The sequence below is a fragment of the Trifolium pratense genome, linkage group LG3 (assembly GCF_020283565.1).
Source record: "Trifolium pratense cultivar HEN17-A07 linkage group LG3, ARS_RC_1.1, whole genome shotgun sequence".
Classification (NCBI taxonomy): domain Eukaryota; kingdom Viridiplantae; phylum Streptophyta; class Magnoliopsida; order Fabales; family Fabaceae; genus Trifolium; species Trifolium pratense.
Window position 1 is genome coordinate 51,296,356 of NC_060061.1, and position 18,245 is coordinate 51,314,600.

Here is an 18,245-nt window from a genome sequence, read left to right on the forward strand (position 1 = left end):
AAAAACTGTTTAAAATTATTCCGATTCATTTTTTGTGATTTTAAATGGTTCACCAGAACACACTTAATATAAGTTCTTCGAACCCGAATACTTATATTACGGGTTCTAGTTTGGTTTTTCTTAAAAAGAAAACATCCAACGCAACTCTCGCTCACCACAAATCAGTTAAGTTTTACATCCAACGCAAACAAGTTAAGTTTAGTTGGGTGGGTTTTAAAAAAAAATTGGCACAACCCCACACGTCAAATCTGGCCAAAAATTGTTCTACTAGAAATTGAACTCGGGTTCTTGATATGCAAAACTTAAGGGTCCGTTTGGAATATCTTATTTTTTAGCTTATACAAAATAGCTTTTGCAAATAAATAAGTTTTTAGATATTATTATAAGTTTATCAAGGTAGTTTATGAAAAAATAGCTTATAAAAATACAGGTTTTGTTAGTAAGAACTTATAAATTAACATAAAAACTTATTTATTTTCATAAGTTGTTTTGCATAAGCTAAAAAATAAGTTATTCCAAACAACCCTTACTTGAACACAACTATTTGGTTATTATATTTGTTTTAGATTGGCCCAAGGTTCATTGTCAATCTAGACTGGGTTGCCTAATACTTGACTCTTAGGCAGACCAGAGCATGGACACACCCTAAAGGTGCAATGCTAAAGGAGTGCTCCCAACCATTGAATCTAGGGTTTCAGGCAATTTGGCAACATAGGCCAGAAGCCCAGAACTGCATGACCGAAAAAACGCAGCAGCAACAAACAAGCAGGAGTGAACAGACATGGACACCGTACTAGCTCCAACGCCAACCAACAAGAGAAACAACCTGCTCAACGACACACTGCAGCACGCACAAAGCGGAACCCAAATCACACCTGAACCCACATTGCAAAACCAAAATAAAACCTACGTCCACAAATTGCAGACCTGCAACTACAAATGTTTACCGAACTCACAAAACAACTTCCTGGTCCCATTTTCATTCTATTCAACCGCCATCGGTAAGCAATACTTTAATGTCCGGCACTACATCATTGTATTCCTTAATTAGTTCCATTTTATGGCTGAGGCCTCTGGTATAGAAGGACAAACTGATGTTTTCATCAATCTACCTAATAATCATAAATAAGGACATAAATTCAGATTGGAACCAGTCCCATGGCTGCAACAAAGAAACTACCAGAGTTGATGCTTCCAACCCTTTTCCACCGTGTATGACAGATTTCAGCAGACAACAGGACAATCAAATCTCGTTTTCAGTTATCAAACATGAGAATACAGTTATACACCATTGGTTGTGTTCATATATCAAACATGGTTCCTATACACTTATACGCTGATGGAAGCGCGAGAGATATAGATCAAACTGTTTGAATTATCCCAAAGCTTCTATATATCCTAAGCCACACATGAACTATCCAAAAGCTTTTATTAAAGGAACTAACAATATTAGAGTAATATATTTAATTTACTATGCTCAAATTATGATGTGTCCTCTACTGTTTTGAAATTTTATTAATCAAAGAAGTGACATAAACAACATAGTAGATTGACAGAGACATGAAAATATGCAGAAGCATAAAAATAAGAGCAATAACAACAATCTCAAGAAAAACAATAGTTAGGACAACCAAACCTATAGATTTATTTAACCCAACCCAGAAGATGAGACTTCAAATCACATCACAAAAGGCTCCCCAAAAAAACTGAAATATATAATTCTCGAGAAAGTAGAAGATATATGAAACAAATTAGGTACAATAGTATAGGTCAAATGCACGAAAATAAAAACTATCTAGGTGGTAGAAAGATTTCTATTGGTGTGAGTGCAGTGCATCCATGCTTTGAGTTCTTGATTCAAATCTTTGGCAAAACTTATGCATCATTACAAGTTGTTGATTCCAACCTATTCTTCAACCCAACAAATATAGCTTAGCTTCTATTCTTGTTTGAACTTGGTTATTGTTTCCACTGAAAAAGTAACACAATTAAAGAGTATGAACTTGTATTGACTTCCACACAAATTTAGATTAATTACAAGCCATTTATGTAATTGTACACAAAAGGAAAACCAAAGTAGGTATCAATAACAAGGAAAATAAGAACCAAAAATTAGTTAGTTTTTAGTCCAAAACACATCAAATTAATGTATTATCAAACATGCATAAGTAAAATAAATTAAATGAGTCAATATAATTAAACATGTAAATGTAAAAACCAAACCATAAAAATAGTATTTAACAAGTTGTATGCACATTTACCTTAATCAAGGTAAGATGTAACCTTTGCTAACGGTGCATTTTGAAGCAAAAAGTCCACTACTTCTTTAGCTATGGATGAAGAAGGTAAATATGTTACTTTCAGTGACTTCAGGTTATACAAGGAAGAGAACTCAGCGTTGAATAAATCAGGAACTAAGGAGAGCACCTAATCATTTAGGGAAGATAGTAAATCAGTTGCTGTAATAAAAAGTGAAACTGCTAAATTTTTTACGAACGCAAACATTCTTAGAAGTACCTTCAGAGTATGCAGAGAAACTGCCAATGATTCGATATTAGCAAGCTCAATCAGCCAATTGAGTAGAATAAAAGGTGTGTTCTCACCTTTTGATAATTTGTTATTAGGCACATATATAGTTACATGTTTGACTGAAGAGAGATTGTTCATAGTCCCACAGAGTTTCTGAAGTGGAGTACCTGAATAATCAAAGGTACAAAGACTTGGAGTAGATAACTGAAATTTCATGTTACCACTAATTGATAAATTGGCAAGTGTGACACTCGAAATTGAGAGGCTTTGATTATCACTAACTAGACAATCGTTAATGATCAAACTATTCAATCTCTTTAGTGTCGAAAAAGGATCACCACGACCATCATTGTTGACACAAAAGATCAAGCTCTGTAGAGACAAGTTGGTTAATGCCGGCAAATTCAAAGAATTAGGATATAATGTTCTTTGACGATTAACATAAAGGTTAAGAGACCTTAAAGTTTGACATGAAAAGAAGGAAGGTGGAAATTTTTCAATTTGACATTTGACATCAATTAGTAATCGCTGGACATTATGCATAAAGGCATACGTCAAAATCATTTTAAGTAGTTTTAGATCAATGCTATCGTCACAGTCAAGATCGAGAACAAGCAATGGGGCTGCAACATCGCGTTGAGACAAAATTGCAATGACAAATTTGGTGAAACGCTCGAGAGTTTCAGAAGAGCAATACGAGGTTAGTGAATGGCTTGAGAGTTTCAAAGTTAGGGTAGGAAGAGTCTTCCAAAGAATTTTCCATCTTGTTGAGAGTATACAAGATTGAACAGCTTGTTTGGCATTGTTAAAGGAGAGTATGTGATGTAAAACATCATCAGACAAAGCACTGAGTCTGTCTTCATTATTCTTTTCTATGATATGCTCATTCCTTCCTCTCTTCATTATCTTCTCAAACAAAAAGCAAAACTGAAATGGATTAATGTTACATGAAATCAGTATCTAAAAGGTAATATCATATGCTAATAATCAACCTATATATATGCATGGTGATTTGATGTAGAAGGATTTCTTCAGTATTGTATTATTTTAGGTAGATTTCTTATTTTTATTTTTCACTACTATTTAGTATTTAAACTAAACTATTATAGCCTTGAATAAAAATTCAAAGATTTTCCTCAAATTTGGTGGATTCCAAATTTTTCCGGTGGATTCCGGCATATTTATCTAATAGGATTAGCGCTCACTTTTTCTTCACCGTACTGCGTTATGATTAAAAGCGTGTTCTGATTCAAATAGCATGTAACAATCGGTGGAATAAAATTAAGAGACAATAAGAAAATTAACTGAGAAGGGGAAGAATAATCAGGTTACAATCAGTAACATGTAAAATAGTAGTGAAACAAAAATGACAGTATAAAACCCTAATAGTTGAAGAAATTGAGAATACCTTCAGATTTGGAGTATCAACTAAAATTGGAAACGATAAACGATTGAGAATGATTGAGACAATTTGTACTGTGTAGACCCTTGCTTTTCTTGAGAATTATGTGTGTTCCCAATGCAGTTTTATTACACTCAAGTGCACCATTATGAGTGTTCCCAATGCACCGTTAATGAAAAAAGAGATTTCAACATGGAGATAAGTAATATTCGATAAAAAATTATCATTAACTATTTGACCTCAATATTAATATATATTTGTCCCTTAAAACATCTCCCTTAATCAGTTTGGTTCTTTAAAAGAAGCCTGAATAAGACCAAACTGATTAGCGAAGATGTCTTTAAGAAATCTATTCAGACTTTTTTTTTCTTTAAGGGATCTATTCGAACCTTTTCTTCTTCAAGGGACCAATATGAAACAAAAAATATCTTTAAGGGACCATTTTACTAATTAAGCCTTCTACTCCCTCCGGTCCTTATTATAAGAAACACTTTGACAAAATCACACAGACCAAGGAAGGTAAATTTTCTCATTAATGATTCTAACATTTTATGTTATATTCCAAAACTAACCTTTGACTAGCATGTGAAATAGGACTATCTAATTAATGCACTAGCATTATAATGAATTATTTGATTGTATTTAATAAGGGTACAAATGGAATTGTGTCAAAGTGTTTCTTATAAAAAGGACCAAATAAAAATTCCAAAGTGTTTCTTATAAAAAGGACCGGAGGGAGTATTATATATCATCTCTAAAAAGTACCAATACCGAAGAGGAAGTTCCATTCACTTCGTACGTGTCTAAGAAAACTAAAAAATAAAACCAACGGATTGCGCGCAGCCTTGGAGTTATCCTACCCGGTCTAGGGGTCCACCTCCACGATACACTCCATGATCCTTTATGGGAGTTTTATAGTCGAATATGGAAGTATGGCTAGTCAACTTCTCTTAGGTTCGATCGATATAGAGGTTTTCTTTTGTGGGAAACCTTGCCACATGTTCTCTTTGAGGACTAGTTTAGGGATATCCCTAATTTTGGATTTGTTTTTGTTCCTTTTTTGTTTTTGTTTTTGTTATTTTTGTTCTTTTATTTCTTTTTCTTTTGTTTTTTATCTGGGTAAGGTTTGGTCCCTCACTTTGTATAGTTTCGTATAAGATTAGTGCTACTAGACGTTTCTCGAATGTCTATTAGCCATTATGATGTCATTATGATGCTTTTAATTTACCTAAAAAAAATATACTCTCATCTTCCCAATTTGATTGACACAGTTGACTGTTGTGCACTATTTACACATATTGCTTTGACCTTATTTTTCTACTAATAAACAAGATGTTTGATTCGTCTCGATAAATATTTTCAAAATATCAAATTTTTATAATTTTTACTATTATACAATTAAAAATATTAATTTTTAAAGTTAAGCATTGGCATGCGTGAAATAGTCAACTGTGTCAATCAAATTTTGACGGAGGAAATATCATCTCAAATAAATTACTCCCTCCATCCCAAAAAGAGTGACCTAGTTGACTGTTTCACGTATGTCGATGCATAACTTTGACGATTAATATTTTAAATTATATAATAGTAAAAATTATAAAAATTTAATATTTTGAAAATACTCGTAGAGAAGAATCCAATAACATCTTATATGCTAATATTTATTTTTATTTATTAGTAGAAAAACATGATCAAACCAAATAGATGAATAGTGTATATTTTCAAAATCGGTCACTTAATATGGGACTGAGGGAGTATAATAAATTGGTACACCTTGTTAGTAATTTTTTTTGTCTTAGAAACTGTGTTTCATTTTCATCTATTAAAAAATTTGCGGATCACGATATTGGGAGGAGTAAACTATATGTAATAAATTGGTATATACACAACCCGTGTGGAAGCACAGTACTTTAACTAGTAAAATACTCAACCAATCGTCAGTTGGTTCATTGGTGATTGGCGTTGAATTTGGTATGGAAGACCGCAGTTCGATCTCTACAACTGCGAACGTGAGGGGGCTGGAACCACTTGATGTCAGAACTGACCCCGAACCAGATTAAACTGGTGGTGAAAAACCAAAAAAAAATATTCCTCCGATCCTTAATGTAAGAGAAATTTTACTTTTTAGATTCATTGAGAATCTAATGTATTTAGCCTATAATATGAACTACATACATTAGATTCTCAATCAATCTAGAAAGTAAAGTCTCTCTTATATTAAGAAGAACCGGAGGAAGTATAAAAATTTGTCTATGTGTTTGTCAAAAAAATAAATAAATTTGTCATGTTAGAGTCTCTTTGTGAGTTTAGGTGAAGAGAGGGAGAAACAAAGAAATAGTACATGAAGTGAAAGGAGTGAAGGACTTTAGAAGGAGAGGGTTTTGAATTTGGATGGTTTATTTATGTGATGTCTGGTTTGGTTCTTCTTTGTTGTTTTTTGACCTGCTGTTGGAATGGAATAGATTATTTTCTGCTTTTAGTGTTTTCTCTTTGAATATGGGATTTTCATGTGGGTGTTGTCTCCCAACTGAGTCAATGTTAGCTGGAACTCGATCAAAAATAATTTATCTTATGTCGAAATAGCCTCTCCCCCGCCCAATCTTTACATTAGTGTGGTGGGACAAAGATTTTAAATTGCGGTTGGCATCCGCAATTGCGGCCGCAGTATTACTGATGCGGTAGCCTCTGCAACCGCATCGCAGCGCAATTGCAGTGTGATATTAATTCATGTGTACGACCGCATCATAACTGTATCACAACCGCATCAGACATTTTCGGTGATGTTCGTTCAAATTTTCTCACCAAAAAATGAAATTTATAAATTTCAAATCCTAATTTGTGTCAAATCTAATGAAAAATCTTACTTTTAATGATCTCTCAACCGTGTATTTTAAAAACATTCAAATTAGTGTTTATGAAATAATAAACTAAGACTATGCAATGGTCGATAAATAGTGTAGTTACATCGTAGTTTCATTATATGTAGCTTGTGAAATTTCAAAATGATATTTCGCGCCGCAACAACCGTATTGTGCGCTGCAACAACCGCAATGAACGCATTCGCAACAATCGCAACCGTTACCACATCCGCAACCGCAATTTAAAACCTTGGGACGGACACCGCCCCAATCCTACAACATGAACGAAACTTTCGATTGCAGTCGATGACTGTCAACCACAAGATAAAGAAAGCAATTGAAGCAATCATTAGTAGTATCCCTTCTTGGGGCTCCACTCTCCCCCCTAAGTCCTAGCCCTAGTGGGAGTAGTGACTAGCGTTATAGGTTATTGGGCGGCCGGAAGAATTGACATCTCGATGTAATACAGCCTTTTATATTTTAGTTGGGAAATAACGGCGAAGTCCATCCGAACCGTCCAATGAAAAATAAGAGGAGACCAAAGCGCCAATGTCTTGCGAAGCACATGCGAAAGGGGCATGGAGAAAAATAGTTATGAGGTGTTTTTTTGACAGATCAACCAGTGACTAAGTTCGCCAACAATACAACTATAGATCACTTCATTGTACTCTATTCGGCAGAAACAGAATATAATTATTGTTAGCATATCATAAATTAAACGATATAACCATATCCAGTGTCCAGTGCTAAAAATAAAAGAATGAGATTAATACAAAGAAGCAGTTCATCTAGTGGGCCATAAAAGAAAGAATGATGAATGCATTTCAGATGGAGTCAAAGTAGCAGGATTGATAAAGAAGTAACCTAGCTTATGATGCAGTTGGCTCAATAATTCTACTTGGACAATTGAAATCCGAAAACAAAACAGACGCGCACACAAAACAGATTCACACGTACACAACCAAAACCGCAAAACAGAATCGTAATAATTTAGAAAATTGCACTAAACCAGAGCCACAATTATGACAGTAATGCAGAGTAACATAACCAAGTTATAGATTGATATAACACATAACCCACAATTTTGTAACGAAATAGTTGAATTGAATATATGAGACTATAATCCACACCATAGTATCCAAATAAAGCAATGAAGAACAAAACACGTGTGTTATATCATAATGCGGTTTTATTTTCAAATTCTCTTAATTTGCCGGTATTAACCAACTTGTCTCTATGGTGCTTTGTATTTTGTAAGGGCAATGATGGCCGATCTGAAACCTTTTCGACATTCAAAAAATTGAATAGTTTGACCATTCAGTTTTGCAAAGTTTTTGGTAAACAAAACTTCTGCATATAGAGTGTTACGCTTGCCAATTTATTAAGAAAAGCCGGTCTCCGATCACAAGACGTAACCGGAGTGAAGCAAACCATTACAAGATCTCTGCTAATAGCAGAACAAACACAAAAACCAAAACAAACACAAACACAAAAACAAAAACAACTACGAACAGAAAAGAAACGCACATATGATGACCACCCACAAAAATTGAAGAGAAAACCACACCATAATCTGCCACAGACCCCCAGCAGGAATCACAACCACAAGCAGACAGAAAACTATATAGCAAGTTATTTTGTCTCATATAACTTGGCTTGAGGATGTAGGAATAGAATTCCAGAGATTCCGCTCATGAATTGGAAGAACATATAGCAGACTTTATATCATTGCATTTTGTTACTTTATGCATAAAAATTAGACAGAACAGCACATTCATCATGGAAAATTAATGTTTTGGATCCTTGTTAATCATTTCGGTAGTATGTATCCATCACAGTTAAGTCTGTAGACTTATCCTCGTTAATGATGCAGTTGGTTCTAACAAGCTAGGAAGCCCTCAATAATACTACTAGGAAAAATAAAACCCAAAACAAACAGCAGTAAAATACAATAGGTATGCACACACAAACCAAAACCGCAAAACAGAATATTATAAATCTTCTAAAAGTATCCAAATAAAACTATAATCCACACCACACCATGGTATCCAAATAAAACAGTGAAGAATCAAACATATGGCCCATAACAATTCAAATGATTAAATCTTCTAAAAGTAGAAGACATGAAACATATTCGGAACCATAGTATGTCAAATGCAAGAAAATAAATAATATCTTAAACATGCTATATATCTAGCTAGATAATAGAAAGTTTTGTTTTAACATGAGTATTCTTGTTATTACAGTGCATTCATGCTTCGAGGACTCACTCTTCATTCCAATGTCTTGGCAAAGCGTCAGCATCACATAATCCTCTACCTTTTGTATCCTCCACTATACCTCCTGCGCAAAACGAAACATATATAAGTTCTATTCTTCTGTGAACATGGTCATAGTTTCAACTTAAAAGTAACACCAATAAGACTATAAGAGTATGAACTTGTATTAACTTCGCCACAAATTCAGATTACAAGGCATATATATATGTACTCAAACAATTAGGTAATTTTCATTTTATCAGACAAAAAAAATCAATAATTCATGAAAATAGGAAACCAATCCTTATGTCAGCATCTTTAAAATCAAATAACTTAGACAATATAATGAACATTCTATCAACCTTGTAAAGGGAGACGAGGGAAAGAAGATAAAAAAAAGAATGACAAAATCAAACCAGAAAATTATATTTTACAAGTTGAATGCACATTTACCTTAATCAATATAAGATAACCTTTGCTGATGGTGCATTTTGAAGCAAAAAATACAACATTCCTTCAGTTATGAATTTACCATCTACTTTCAGTGACTTCAAGTTATACAAGGAAGTGAACTCAATCTCCAATAAATAAGGAACTAAGGAGAGAACCTAACAAATGAGAGAGGACTCAAGAAAAGTTGTTGTAATAAAAAGTGAAATCTGAAAGTGAAACTGCTAAAATTTTCTCTAACACAAACATTCCATAAATTACCTTAAGAGTTCTATGAGAAATTGTCAATGATTCAACATTAGCAAGCTCATCCAGCAAGTGGAGTAGAAGCAAAGGATTATCTTTGGGATTTGACCACATTCCCACACCAATAGTCATATCAAGAAGCACATGTTTGATAGAAGAGAGATTGCTATTGATCCCACAGAGTTTCTGGAACGGAATATGACCGTGATAAACAAAGGTACAAAGATTTGGAGTATATAACTGAAATCTTATCCCGCCAGCAGCTGAGTAGTTGGTTCGTATTGTTAAGTTGACAAGGGTGGTACTCGATATGCAGAGATTTAGTTTATTATCACGAACTTCACATGCTCCATAAATCATCAAAGTATCCAACTTGTCAAATTTCGAAAAGGGATCAACACGACCATCATCACCGACACAAAAGAGAAAGCCATTTAGGGCTAGGGTTGTTACTGCTGGCAAATTCAGAGAATTAGGAAATAATGTTATCGGCCTAGGAGATTCGTAAATCGAAAGGTGAAGAGATGTTAAGGTATGACATGAAAACAAGGAAGGGAGAAATTGTTGAATGTCAAAATTGACATCAATTCGTAATCTCTTGACACTGTGTGAAATAGCGTATGTCAAAATCCTTTTGAGTTCCCGAGGATCCATTCTACCCTCACACTGAAAATCGAGAACATCAAGTGAAGCTGAGGCATCTCGTAATGACAAAATCTTAGAGATAAATTTGGTGAAAGCCTCAAAAGTTGCGAATTGTGAAGAAATTAATGTAAGTGTGGGCAGAATCTTCCAGAGATTTTTCCATCTAGTGGAGAGTATACAAGTTTGGATTGCCTCTTTGATGTCGAAAAAGGAGAGTATGTGAAGTAAAACATAGTCAGGTAAACAGCTAAACCTATCTTCATTCTTCTCTTTGATACGTTTTTTCGTTCCTCTCTTCATTATCTCACAGAAGAAGCAAAATTGAAATAGAGTGATGTTTTTTGCAATGGAAAACTAAAACAATTGAGAAGAGAATAATTTATTTATAAGTTATAATGTCCAAAAAAGTGAATTTATTTATTTTGATTAGGAAGACGTGGATTTCAAAGATTATTTTCCTGAGGTTTAATAATCGATGAATAACACAGGTTGAATCTCTCAATTACAATGCATATAAGTGACTTAATTACAATTATCGGGGGGTTTCTCGCTTGCATTTTTTCTGGTACAATAATTACAAATGTTGAAGTTTCTTTTCATATGCAATCATAGTTTTAAAACTCGGACCCATTGTCGGTGGGCCCAGCTATTAGATCGCTTATACTATCGAATTGACACTAAACCGGTTAAATTAGTGAAATCCAAAGTAAACTAATGAAAACTGACCAATTCAGCAGTTCACTCTCAACCAAGCACATGTGACTTAATAATTATACGCACTTTAATCGTACCCAAGATTGAAGAAAATTGAAGCCTCTACAAATGTAATAGGAGAAATCCACAGTATTCAGAAAATGATGATGAGAAAAAAGGAGAAAAAGAGTCGAATGAAAACAAAATTGTATGATGCAAACATACCTTTTATACTTTTTTCTTTCATAGGAATGATAAACTAAAAAATTAAGCTCTAAGTCTCTAACTCAGTTCCTGTAAAAGGAAAAACCAAAATTATAGTGACAAGAACAAAAAGAATTGCAGTAGCATGAATAAAAAATAATTCCATGAAACAAACAATAGATGATTCAAATGCAAGAATCATATGACTGCATATCATCAGAACGAAATCATAGAACAATCAACATAACAAAATAAACAAATAAAACAAAGTCACTTGACAACCAACGACGCCAATTTGGGACTACAGAGATTTGAAAACGGTGTTTGTAGACAATGGCGAGAGAATAGAGTACACATATTGAAACCTGAAAAGGATTAAAAGTTATTAAATAATATGAATAAACTTCCTTCCGCGACGCACTACAGTATAGTCATAGCTAATTTCTTTATTTATTCAACTGTACCTTCAATAAGATACAAAGTCAGCAGATACAAACCATTAGTGAGCTAAGATAAAACAGAAGCTACAAATGCAGAAGAAATCAAAGCTTACCTTTAGTAGTGATATAATCAAACTATTCAAGAGCTTCTGAAACGGTTCGATATAAGTTTGGTGACAAAACAATGCAGCAAGTGATTATCCACCCACCTATATTACAAGTCACAGCATAGCATTCATTTGAAAAATATTAAGGCCACAGCCACATGTACTTAAATCTTGGGATTGTGGTTAGCAAACAAGATCATAAGGTTGATCATGAAAAGTTATAGTTGATCGATAGTTCTTCTCGTCACAAGGCAAAAACAAAGTTTCACTGCCACAACCATAATCATGTTTTAATTACTGAAGTTTATCAACTTTGTTACCTACTGAGGTTGTAGCCGCTTTGTAATCCTTTATATTGTGGCTTATGTGACCTTAATAGTTGTTGCGTTACATTCACATAGACATCAAAGTTCTTTGCACTATATAAACTAAAATGTCGAGCATTGAAACTCTTGATTGAGAGCTTTGTCACTCATCTGGTCAATATATTTAATTTGAGGAATTAGTCTATACAACTACTCATACCTGCAGACTACAGTTTATAACTAAATCTATTGTTACCTTACTGTGAATTCTTATCAGTTCTCAGCATTTATTTGAAACACGAGGTGTGGATTTAATTTCCTTAACCTTAAAAATCAGGATACATATCAGTTCTGCGATTAACCTTCAACATGGTTATACAGCAGGAAATTTACTATATATAACTCTGTTTTCCCTATATCTTGAATTAATAATGTTGAAAAGGATTATAGCTTCTTTTTTTTTGTATGAAAAGGAATTGCAGATTTAAATAGCCTAATAATAATGTCGACATTATAGTCGGTACTAATTAGAGGACACCAGAACCTATGTAAACTACACCCTTAATAACCTATCTGCCTAAATAAAATCTCTGTTATGGAATTAAATTTAAGTAGAAATTGCACAATCATTGATCAACATAGTGCTCAAAATTCACAAGTCATAACAAATCGAAACTATCAAAACCAGTAAGGCTTAAAAGATAAAAATAATAGCGAAATTAGACATTCATAAATCATTCATAGAATCACCAAACAGGTATGTCAAATGTAATTAACCCTGAAACATTTCTTTAATGAAAACCACTACACATTTTTCAAACAACATGATGCATCTATCATCATCAACAAAATAAAAGTTTACATCTCATAGAGCCCCTTAGGCATGAAGATAATTTCTGTAACATTTCATCCTTTGAAAGGCATGTACCCTTAACTATCATCTTCTCCAGTACTTTAGAATGCTGCATAATATATTTGGCAAATTCAAACTCATATTCTCGGCCTCTGTAAAATTTAATGCAACAAGTTTTGAGTTGTGATGAAATGCATTCTGGAACAGACGCTTCCAACAATAGTAACAATTCTTTGCATGCCCACAATCCTGTATACAATTAACATAATGTTTTGTTTTCAAAAGAAAAATATATACTTGAAATTAGAATTGAAAAAGAAATCAAATCCTAAACATCAAAACCTTAATGATAAATTGTTGAAGCTTGGGGAGATATTGGAGTATTCCAAGCAACCAGTTGCAATTCACTTCATTGCAAACTACATAAAATCGATCATGAATACTAAGTTTCATGTGTCAAATTGTGAAACACGGGAAGAGCTGCGCACAACATCGACATCTACAAAATTTGCATAAGACACAGATTAGAAACGCATAATCCCTTTAGTAGATTTTTGCTTCCAAAACTCTTGCTTGACTTTATACTAATTGTTCTACAAAATCTCATTCTGCGTTTGATTTGCTAAAAATAAGGGATGGGATAAGACAATTTTAACTGTATTGTGTTTGATTTTAAAATTGTTTTAGGGACGGGACAAACTAGGGGCCAAGGGACTGGACAAACTGGGCGGCAAGGGACAAGACAAAAACTGAAATTTTTGTCCTCCACTGTGCAAAAGTTGTCTAAAATAGCAAAATAACATTTTCTCCACCAAACATAGTATCACTCAAAATTTGTCCAATACCTTAAATATTTGTTCTGTGTTGTTCTGTTCTGTCCAATACTTACATTTTACAGATCAAACATATCTTATATGAATGGTTAGAAAACAATGGTCGATGTACCCGTGAACATATAGTAGGGACATTGCAGGTAATACGTCAGATCAGAGTTCAAATCTTGATACTCCCACTTATTCTTTTAAAAAAACTGAAATTTTTAGCCACTAAACTATTTGACTATAAAACCATAATATTTAGTAGCATGATATTCATACCTTTTTTACATTTAAAATCTTTGCATTACAAACAAAAGACATTGGCGTATCCGTTGCAGATAACCTTACTTTGACCAAATTAGGTAAAGCAATCAAGTTTTCTACAAATAACTCTTTGCAATAGAAATAATAATTTTTTGTCTGCAAATCCTCTAGAACGGGACAAACATGAAAAAACTTCCCATAATATTCGTCAGATTTGAACATAACTCTATCCAAATGAAGAGTTTTGAGTTGAGAAAAATCCACTTGATCAAAATCTCTCATCTCTAAGCGTGTCAACTTAAGAACTAAGTGTCTTAAAACTGAGAATGTGATGTGGTAATTTGATATGGCGCTTTTTAGCATCCATGTTGAAGTCGAGATTCACGACTCCTCGTTCCATGGCAAATTTAAATATTATATTGAATTGTTTTTGGTCGAAGCGAGAAGAGTTTCCTAATATCAAAGAAAAAGAATGGATTGGAGTCTTTTTATCTCGCAATTTGAACATGGTTGAGTAAACAAACTCGTGAAAGCTTTTGAAGTCTTTGAAGGTTTTGTCGTCGAAGTTGAGAGTGAGGGTTGAAAGCCACACATCTTTCCAACTCTTTGAAAGGATGATTGTGGAGGCAGCTTGTTTGGTTGGAAGAAAAGAGAGAATGTGACAGAGAATTGAATCCGGCAAGTCGCTAATCCTTTCGACGGTGGGAATTGACCGCCGGCAAGTCTCTGTGTCTCTAATGGTGAATGCGGCAAGCATAGGGTTTTAGGTGAATATATATATATATATATATATATATATATATATATATATATATATATATATATATATATATATATATATATATAGGCTTTTTTGTTAACCTAGAGAGAAAGAATACATAGAAAATTGTAAATACATACCTCGGTAGATATTGATTAATATTCATAAACGTAAACGTCGCAGCTGAGCGGAGTTTTTCAGCAAAGCACTGCCACGAGCACCGCAGTCTGCATCATAGATACGGTAGAGTCTTCTATTTTCACGCAGTAGTCGTAGAGAATTTTTTAAACCCCCGTTATTTATCAGCTAATTTTATCAAATACTACAAATTTAACCGGTTAGCTGGCTTGTCGGTTATCCACTATTTTTTACCAAACAGAGCCTTCATCTTAGGATATGTTTGGAAAACACATAAGCTAGCTTATAGCTTATAAGTCATAAGACTAAAAAAAGACATGTTTGGTATAACAATTTTTTAAAAAGAGCTTATAGGCTTATTTTTCAAACGTTATTTCAAGTAGTTTATGAGCTTATAACTTACCGTTTTTTCTTCCAACTTTACCCCTACCATTATACCATTTTACCTTGGTATAAGTTGTTTCGCATAAGCTAAAAAATAAATCAATCCAAACAGACTCGAACGCATCCCCTGTAAATTACCATATCGTCTATCCGCTATTTTTTACAAAAGTCTTAACGTGGCCTTATCTTTAACTTGTAACTTTGCTTAAATTAAAATGCATGTTTTACACAACTGTATAAGTAAGGATTTCAAATAGTGAAGGCTAATCTCATTATTTTTTTTATTAAAAATATGATTTGCAATTCAATATCATTATGTTGTACTCTTCTTTTTTTCAATGACAGTTTCTGAGTTTCCAATCCTTTCGACCGTTTAATCTGGTTCGAGGACTAATTCTGACATCAAGTGGTTTCAGGCTTTTAGCCATCTTCCGATCACAGTTGCGGATGACCGAATTGTGGATTATGTTATACTCTTCTTAACTAACACAAATAAACACATGTATATAAGATAATTAATCATTTCTAATTTTATGCTAGCTTGTAAATATTTCAATTATGGCACTAAATGTTCAATTATGATGTACCACCAAATATAGCCAAACAGAGCAAAAACAATATATGCAGGGATAAAGTTAAACAAGACAATCAAAAACCATATAAATCACCTATAACAAAGTCAAGCAGAACCCAACAGAGAAAAACATAACTAAACAGAGACTAAGTGCTACCTTCACAAAGCTCATTTGTCTAATTACACTTTGTAAGGGCACTGATATAACTAAAGTATAATAAATGAAACAAATTAGGAAAATAAATAAATATTAAACAAGCTATCTAGTTATTAGAAAGGTTTCTCTTGGAAGGAAAAAAAAAAAACTGTTATTGTTAAATTATTTGATAGAGTCTCTAATTTCTCGGCAAACATCTGCATCAGAGATTCCTCTAGCTTTCGTACCCTCCACCGTGCGCCTTTTCTGCAAAACCCAACATTTATAACTTATTATCACTCCCGCAAATTTAGATTTACATTAATTAACTCAAACAAGAGCACATTTTCACATTACCAAACAATAGCATCAAAGAAAATAGGAATCCAATCCTTATATCAACATCTTTAAAATTTAAACGCAAAATGCGCATGTGTGAACAATAACTTTCTTACATATTCATGCAATCCAATCTTTTCAATATATAGCATCCGCTTAAGTTGTGACCGAAAAGATCATGCTATGTTAGTAATATATGCATTTAGAATTTGTTACTCTAAATACAGGTTTTGTAATTATTTACTGAAAGTAAGTTATAACCAAAGACACAGTGGGAAATAGAAAATAGAGAAGGATGCAAAAACAAAGTTAATAAACAAAAAAATATTGCTTTAAAAAGTTGAATGCGCATCTAACCTTAATTAGATGCCGATGATGTCAACCTTTGCTGATCGTGACTTTCGACACAAAAAGTTCACTATTCCATCAGGTATGGATATGCGCGACATTTCTACTTTAAGTGACTTCAAGTTATCCAGAGAAGGGAGTTCAGACTTCAACAAGTCAGGAACTAAGGAAAGAATCTAAGAAATCAGGGTGAATTAGGAATGTCATATTTTTGACAAAATTTATAAAAGTGAAGACTGAAAAAATGAAACATTTATATTTTTTCTCAAAACAAACATAGCCTAAAGTACCTTAAGAGTAGGTGAATTGACGCTCAATGATTGAGTATTGGCAAGCTCAACCAGCCATTTGTGGAGAACCAATGGAGTCTCTACAGAATGATATAAACTCATGAAATTAATAGATACATGTGTGATGTTGGGGAGATTGCTCTTGCTCTCACATAGTTTCGGAAGAGTAAGACCCTTAAAATGAAATTCCCGAAGACTTGGAGTAGAGAGCACGATTCCAAATCCAAAATAGGTGCTAGGACGAACCAAAAGATGGGATGATACCCTTAATCTAACAAGAGTTGTACTTGATATGCAAAGGTTTTGTGCACCCATAACTCCACATTCGTAAAGGATCAAAGATTTCAACCTTTTTAATGCGGAAAAAGGTTCCACATGACCATCATTGTCGACAGAAAAGTAAAAGGACTGTAGAGCCAAGATAGTTAACGCCGGCAAATGAAGAGAATTTGGAAATAATATTCTGTGCATATATCTTGTAGGGTGAGCAACCAAAAGTTGGAGAGATGTTAAAGTATTAGATGAAAATAAGCAAGGCGGAAAACTTTGAATATCACATTTGAATTTGAATTCTAATAGTTGTACATTATGTGTAACAGCATATTCTACTATTGTTTCAATTAGGCGAGGGTCCATGATAACCTGACGGTGAATAATGATGTGGTGCAGGGAGGTTGAGGAATCACGACGAGACAAAACGTGAGAGAGAAATTTGTTGGTTAAAGCTAAACAATTAACGGTTTTAAATTGTGAAGAAGCTAATATAAGGTTGGGAAGACGCTTCCAGATATTGGTCCATCTTTTGGACAAAATACAAGTTTGAATTGCGTCTTTGGTGGTGTCCAAAAAAGAGAGTATATGAAGAATAACGCAATCGGGTAAATCACTGAGTCTATCTGCATTCTTCTCTTCGTCTTCAGTATTTCTTGTTCTACAACTCTTCATTATTACTAAAGTTGCAACTGAAACAGAGTGCTGTTCGTTCGTTTACGATGGGAAACTGAAACAACCAAAAAGAATAATAATAGTAGTATTTGTAAGTGTGAGTGGAAGAAAGAAGATGATAATAGTAGTATTTAAGGAAGAACAAAATACCTTGCAGAGTCGCTATTGATGGATGATTTGTAACTGTATCTATCTATTCTAGATTTCTAGGTCTAAATTCTTTGGCGCAGTAGTAGGTCTAAACTATATATAATTAACT

The 18,245-nt window shown here is 33.6% G+C and overlaps 2 protein-coding genes, 1 long non-coding RNA gene and 1 pseudogene across 3 annotated transcripts; all 4 read right to left on the reverse strand.

Moving 5' to 3' along the window:
• Nucleotides 1-2,262: 2,262 nt before the first annotated feature.
• Nucleotides 2,263-4,063, reverse strand: LOC123915352 (F-box protein At4g22280-like). The gene is made up of 3 exons (XM_045966481.1): nt 3,938-4,063; nt 2,518-3,456; nt 2,263-2,427 (listed from the first exon to the last, which is right to left on the reverse strand). Exons 2-3 carry the CDS (start codon nt 3,430-3,432, stop codon nt 2,263-2,265), a joined length of 1,080 nt encoding a protein of 359 aa, XP_045822437.1. The 5' UTR covers nt 3,433-3,456; nt 3,938-4,063.
• A 4,811-nt stretch (nt 4,064-8,874) lies between these two features.
• Nucleotides 8,875-10,714, reverse strand: LOC123913568 (putative F-box/FBD/LRR-repeat protein At1g78760). Its single transcript, XM_045964354.1, has 3 exons — nt 9,759-10,714; nt 9,501-9,655; nt 8,875-9,132 (listed from the first exon to the last, which is right to left on the reverse strand). Exons 1-2 carry the CDS (start codon nt 10,686-10,688, stop codon nt 9,506-9,508), a joined length of 1,080 nt encoding a protein of 359 aa, XP_045820310.1. The 5' UTR covers nt 10,689-10,714; the 3' UTR covers nt 8,875-9,132; nt 9,501-9,505.
• Nucleotides 10,715-11,355: 641 nt separating this feature from the next.
• LOC123915353 lies at nt 11,356-14,829 on the reverse strand (annotated as a pseudogene).
• A 1,259-nt stretch (nt 14,830-16,088) lies between these two features.
• On the reverse strand, nt 16,089-17,217 carry LOC123913573. The gene is made up of 3 exons (XR_006811653.1): nt 17,042-17,217; nt 16,761-16,927; nt 16,089-16,331 (listed from the first exon to the last, which is right to left on the reverse strand). It is a non-coding gene; the product is annotated as an uncharacterized LOC123913573 (long non-coding RNA).
• Nucleotides 17,218-18,245: the final 1,028 nt, after the last annotated feature.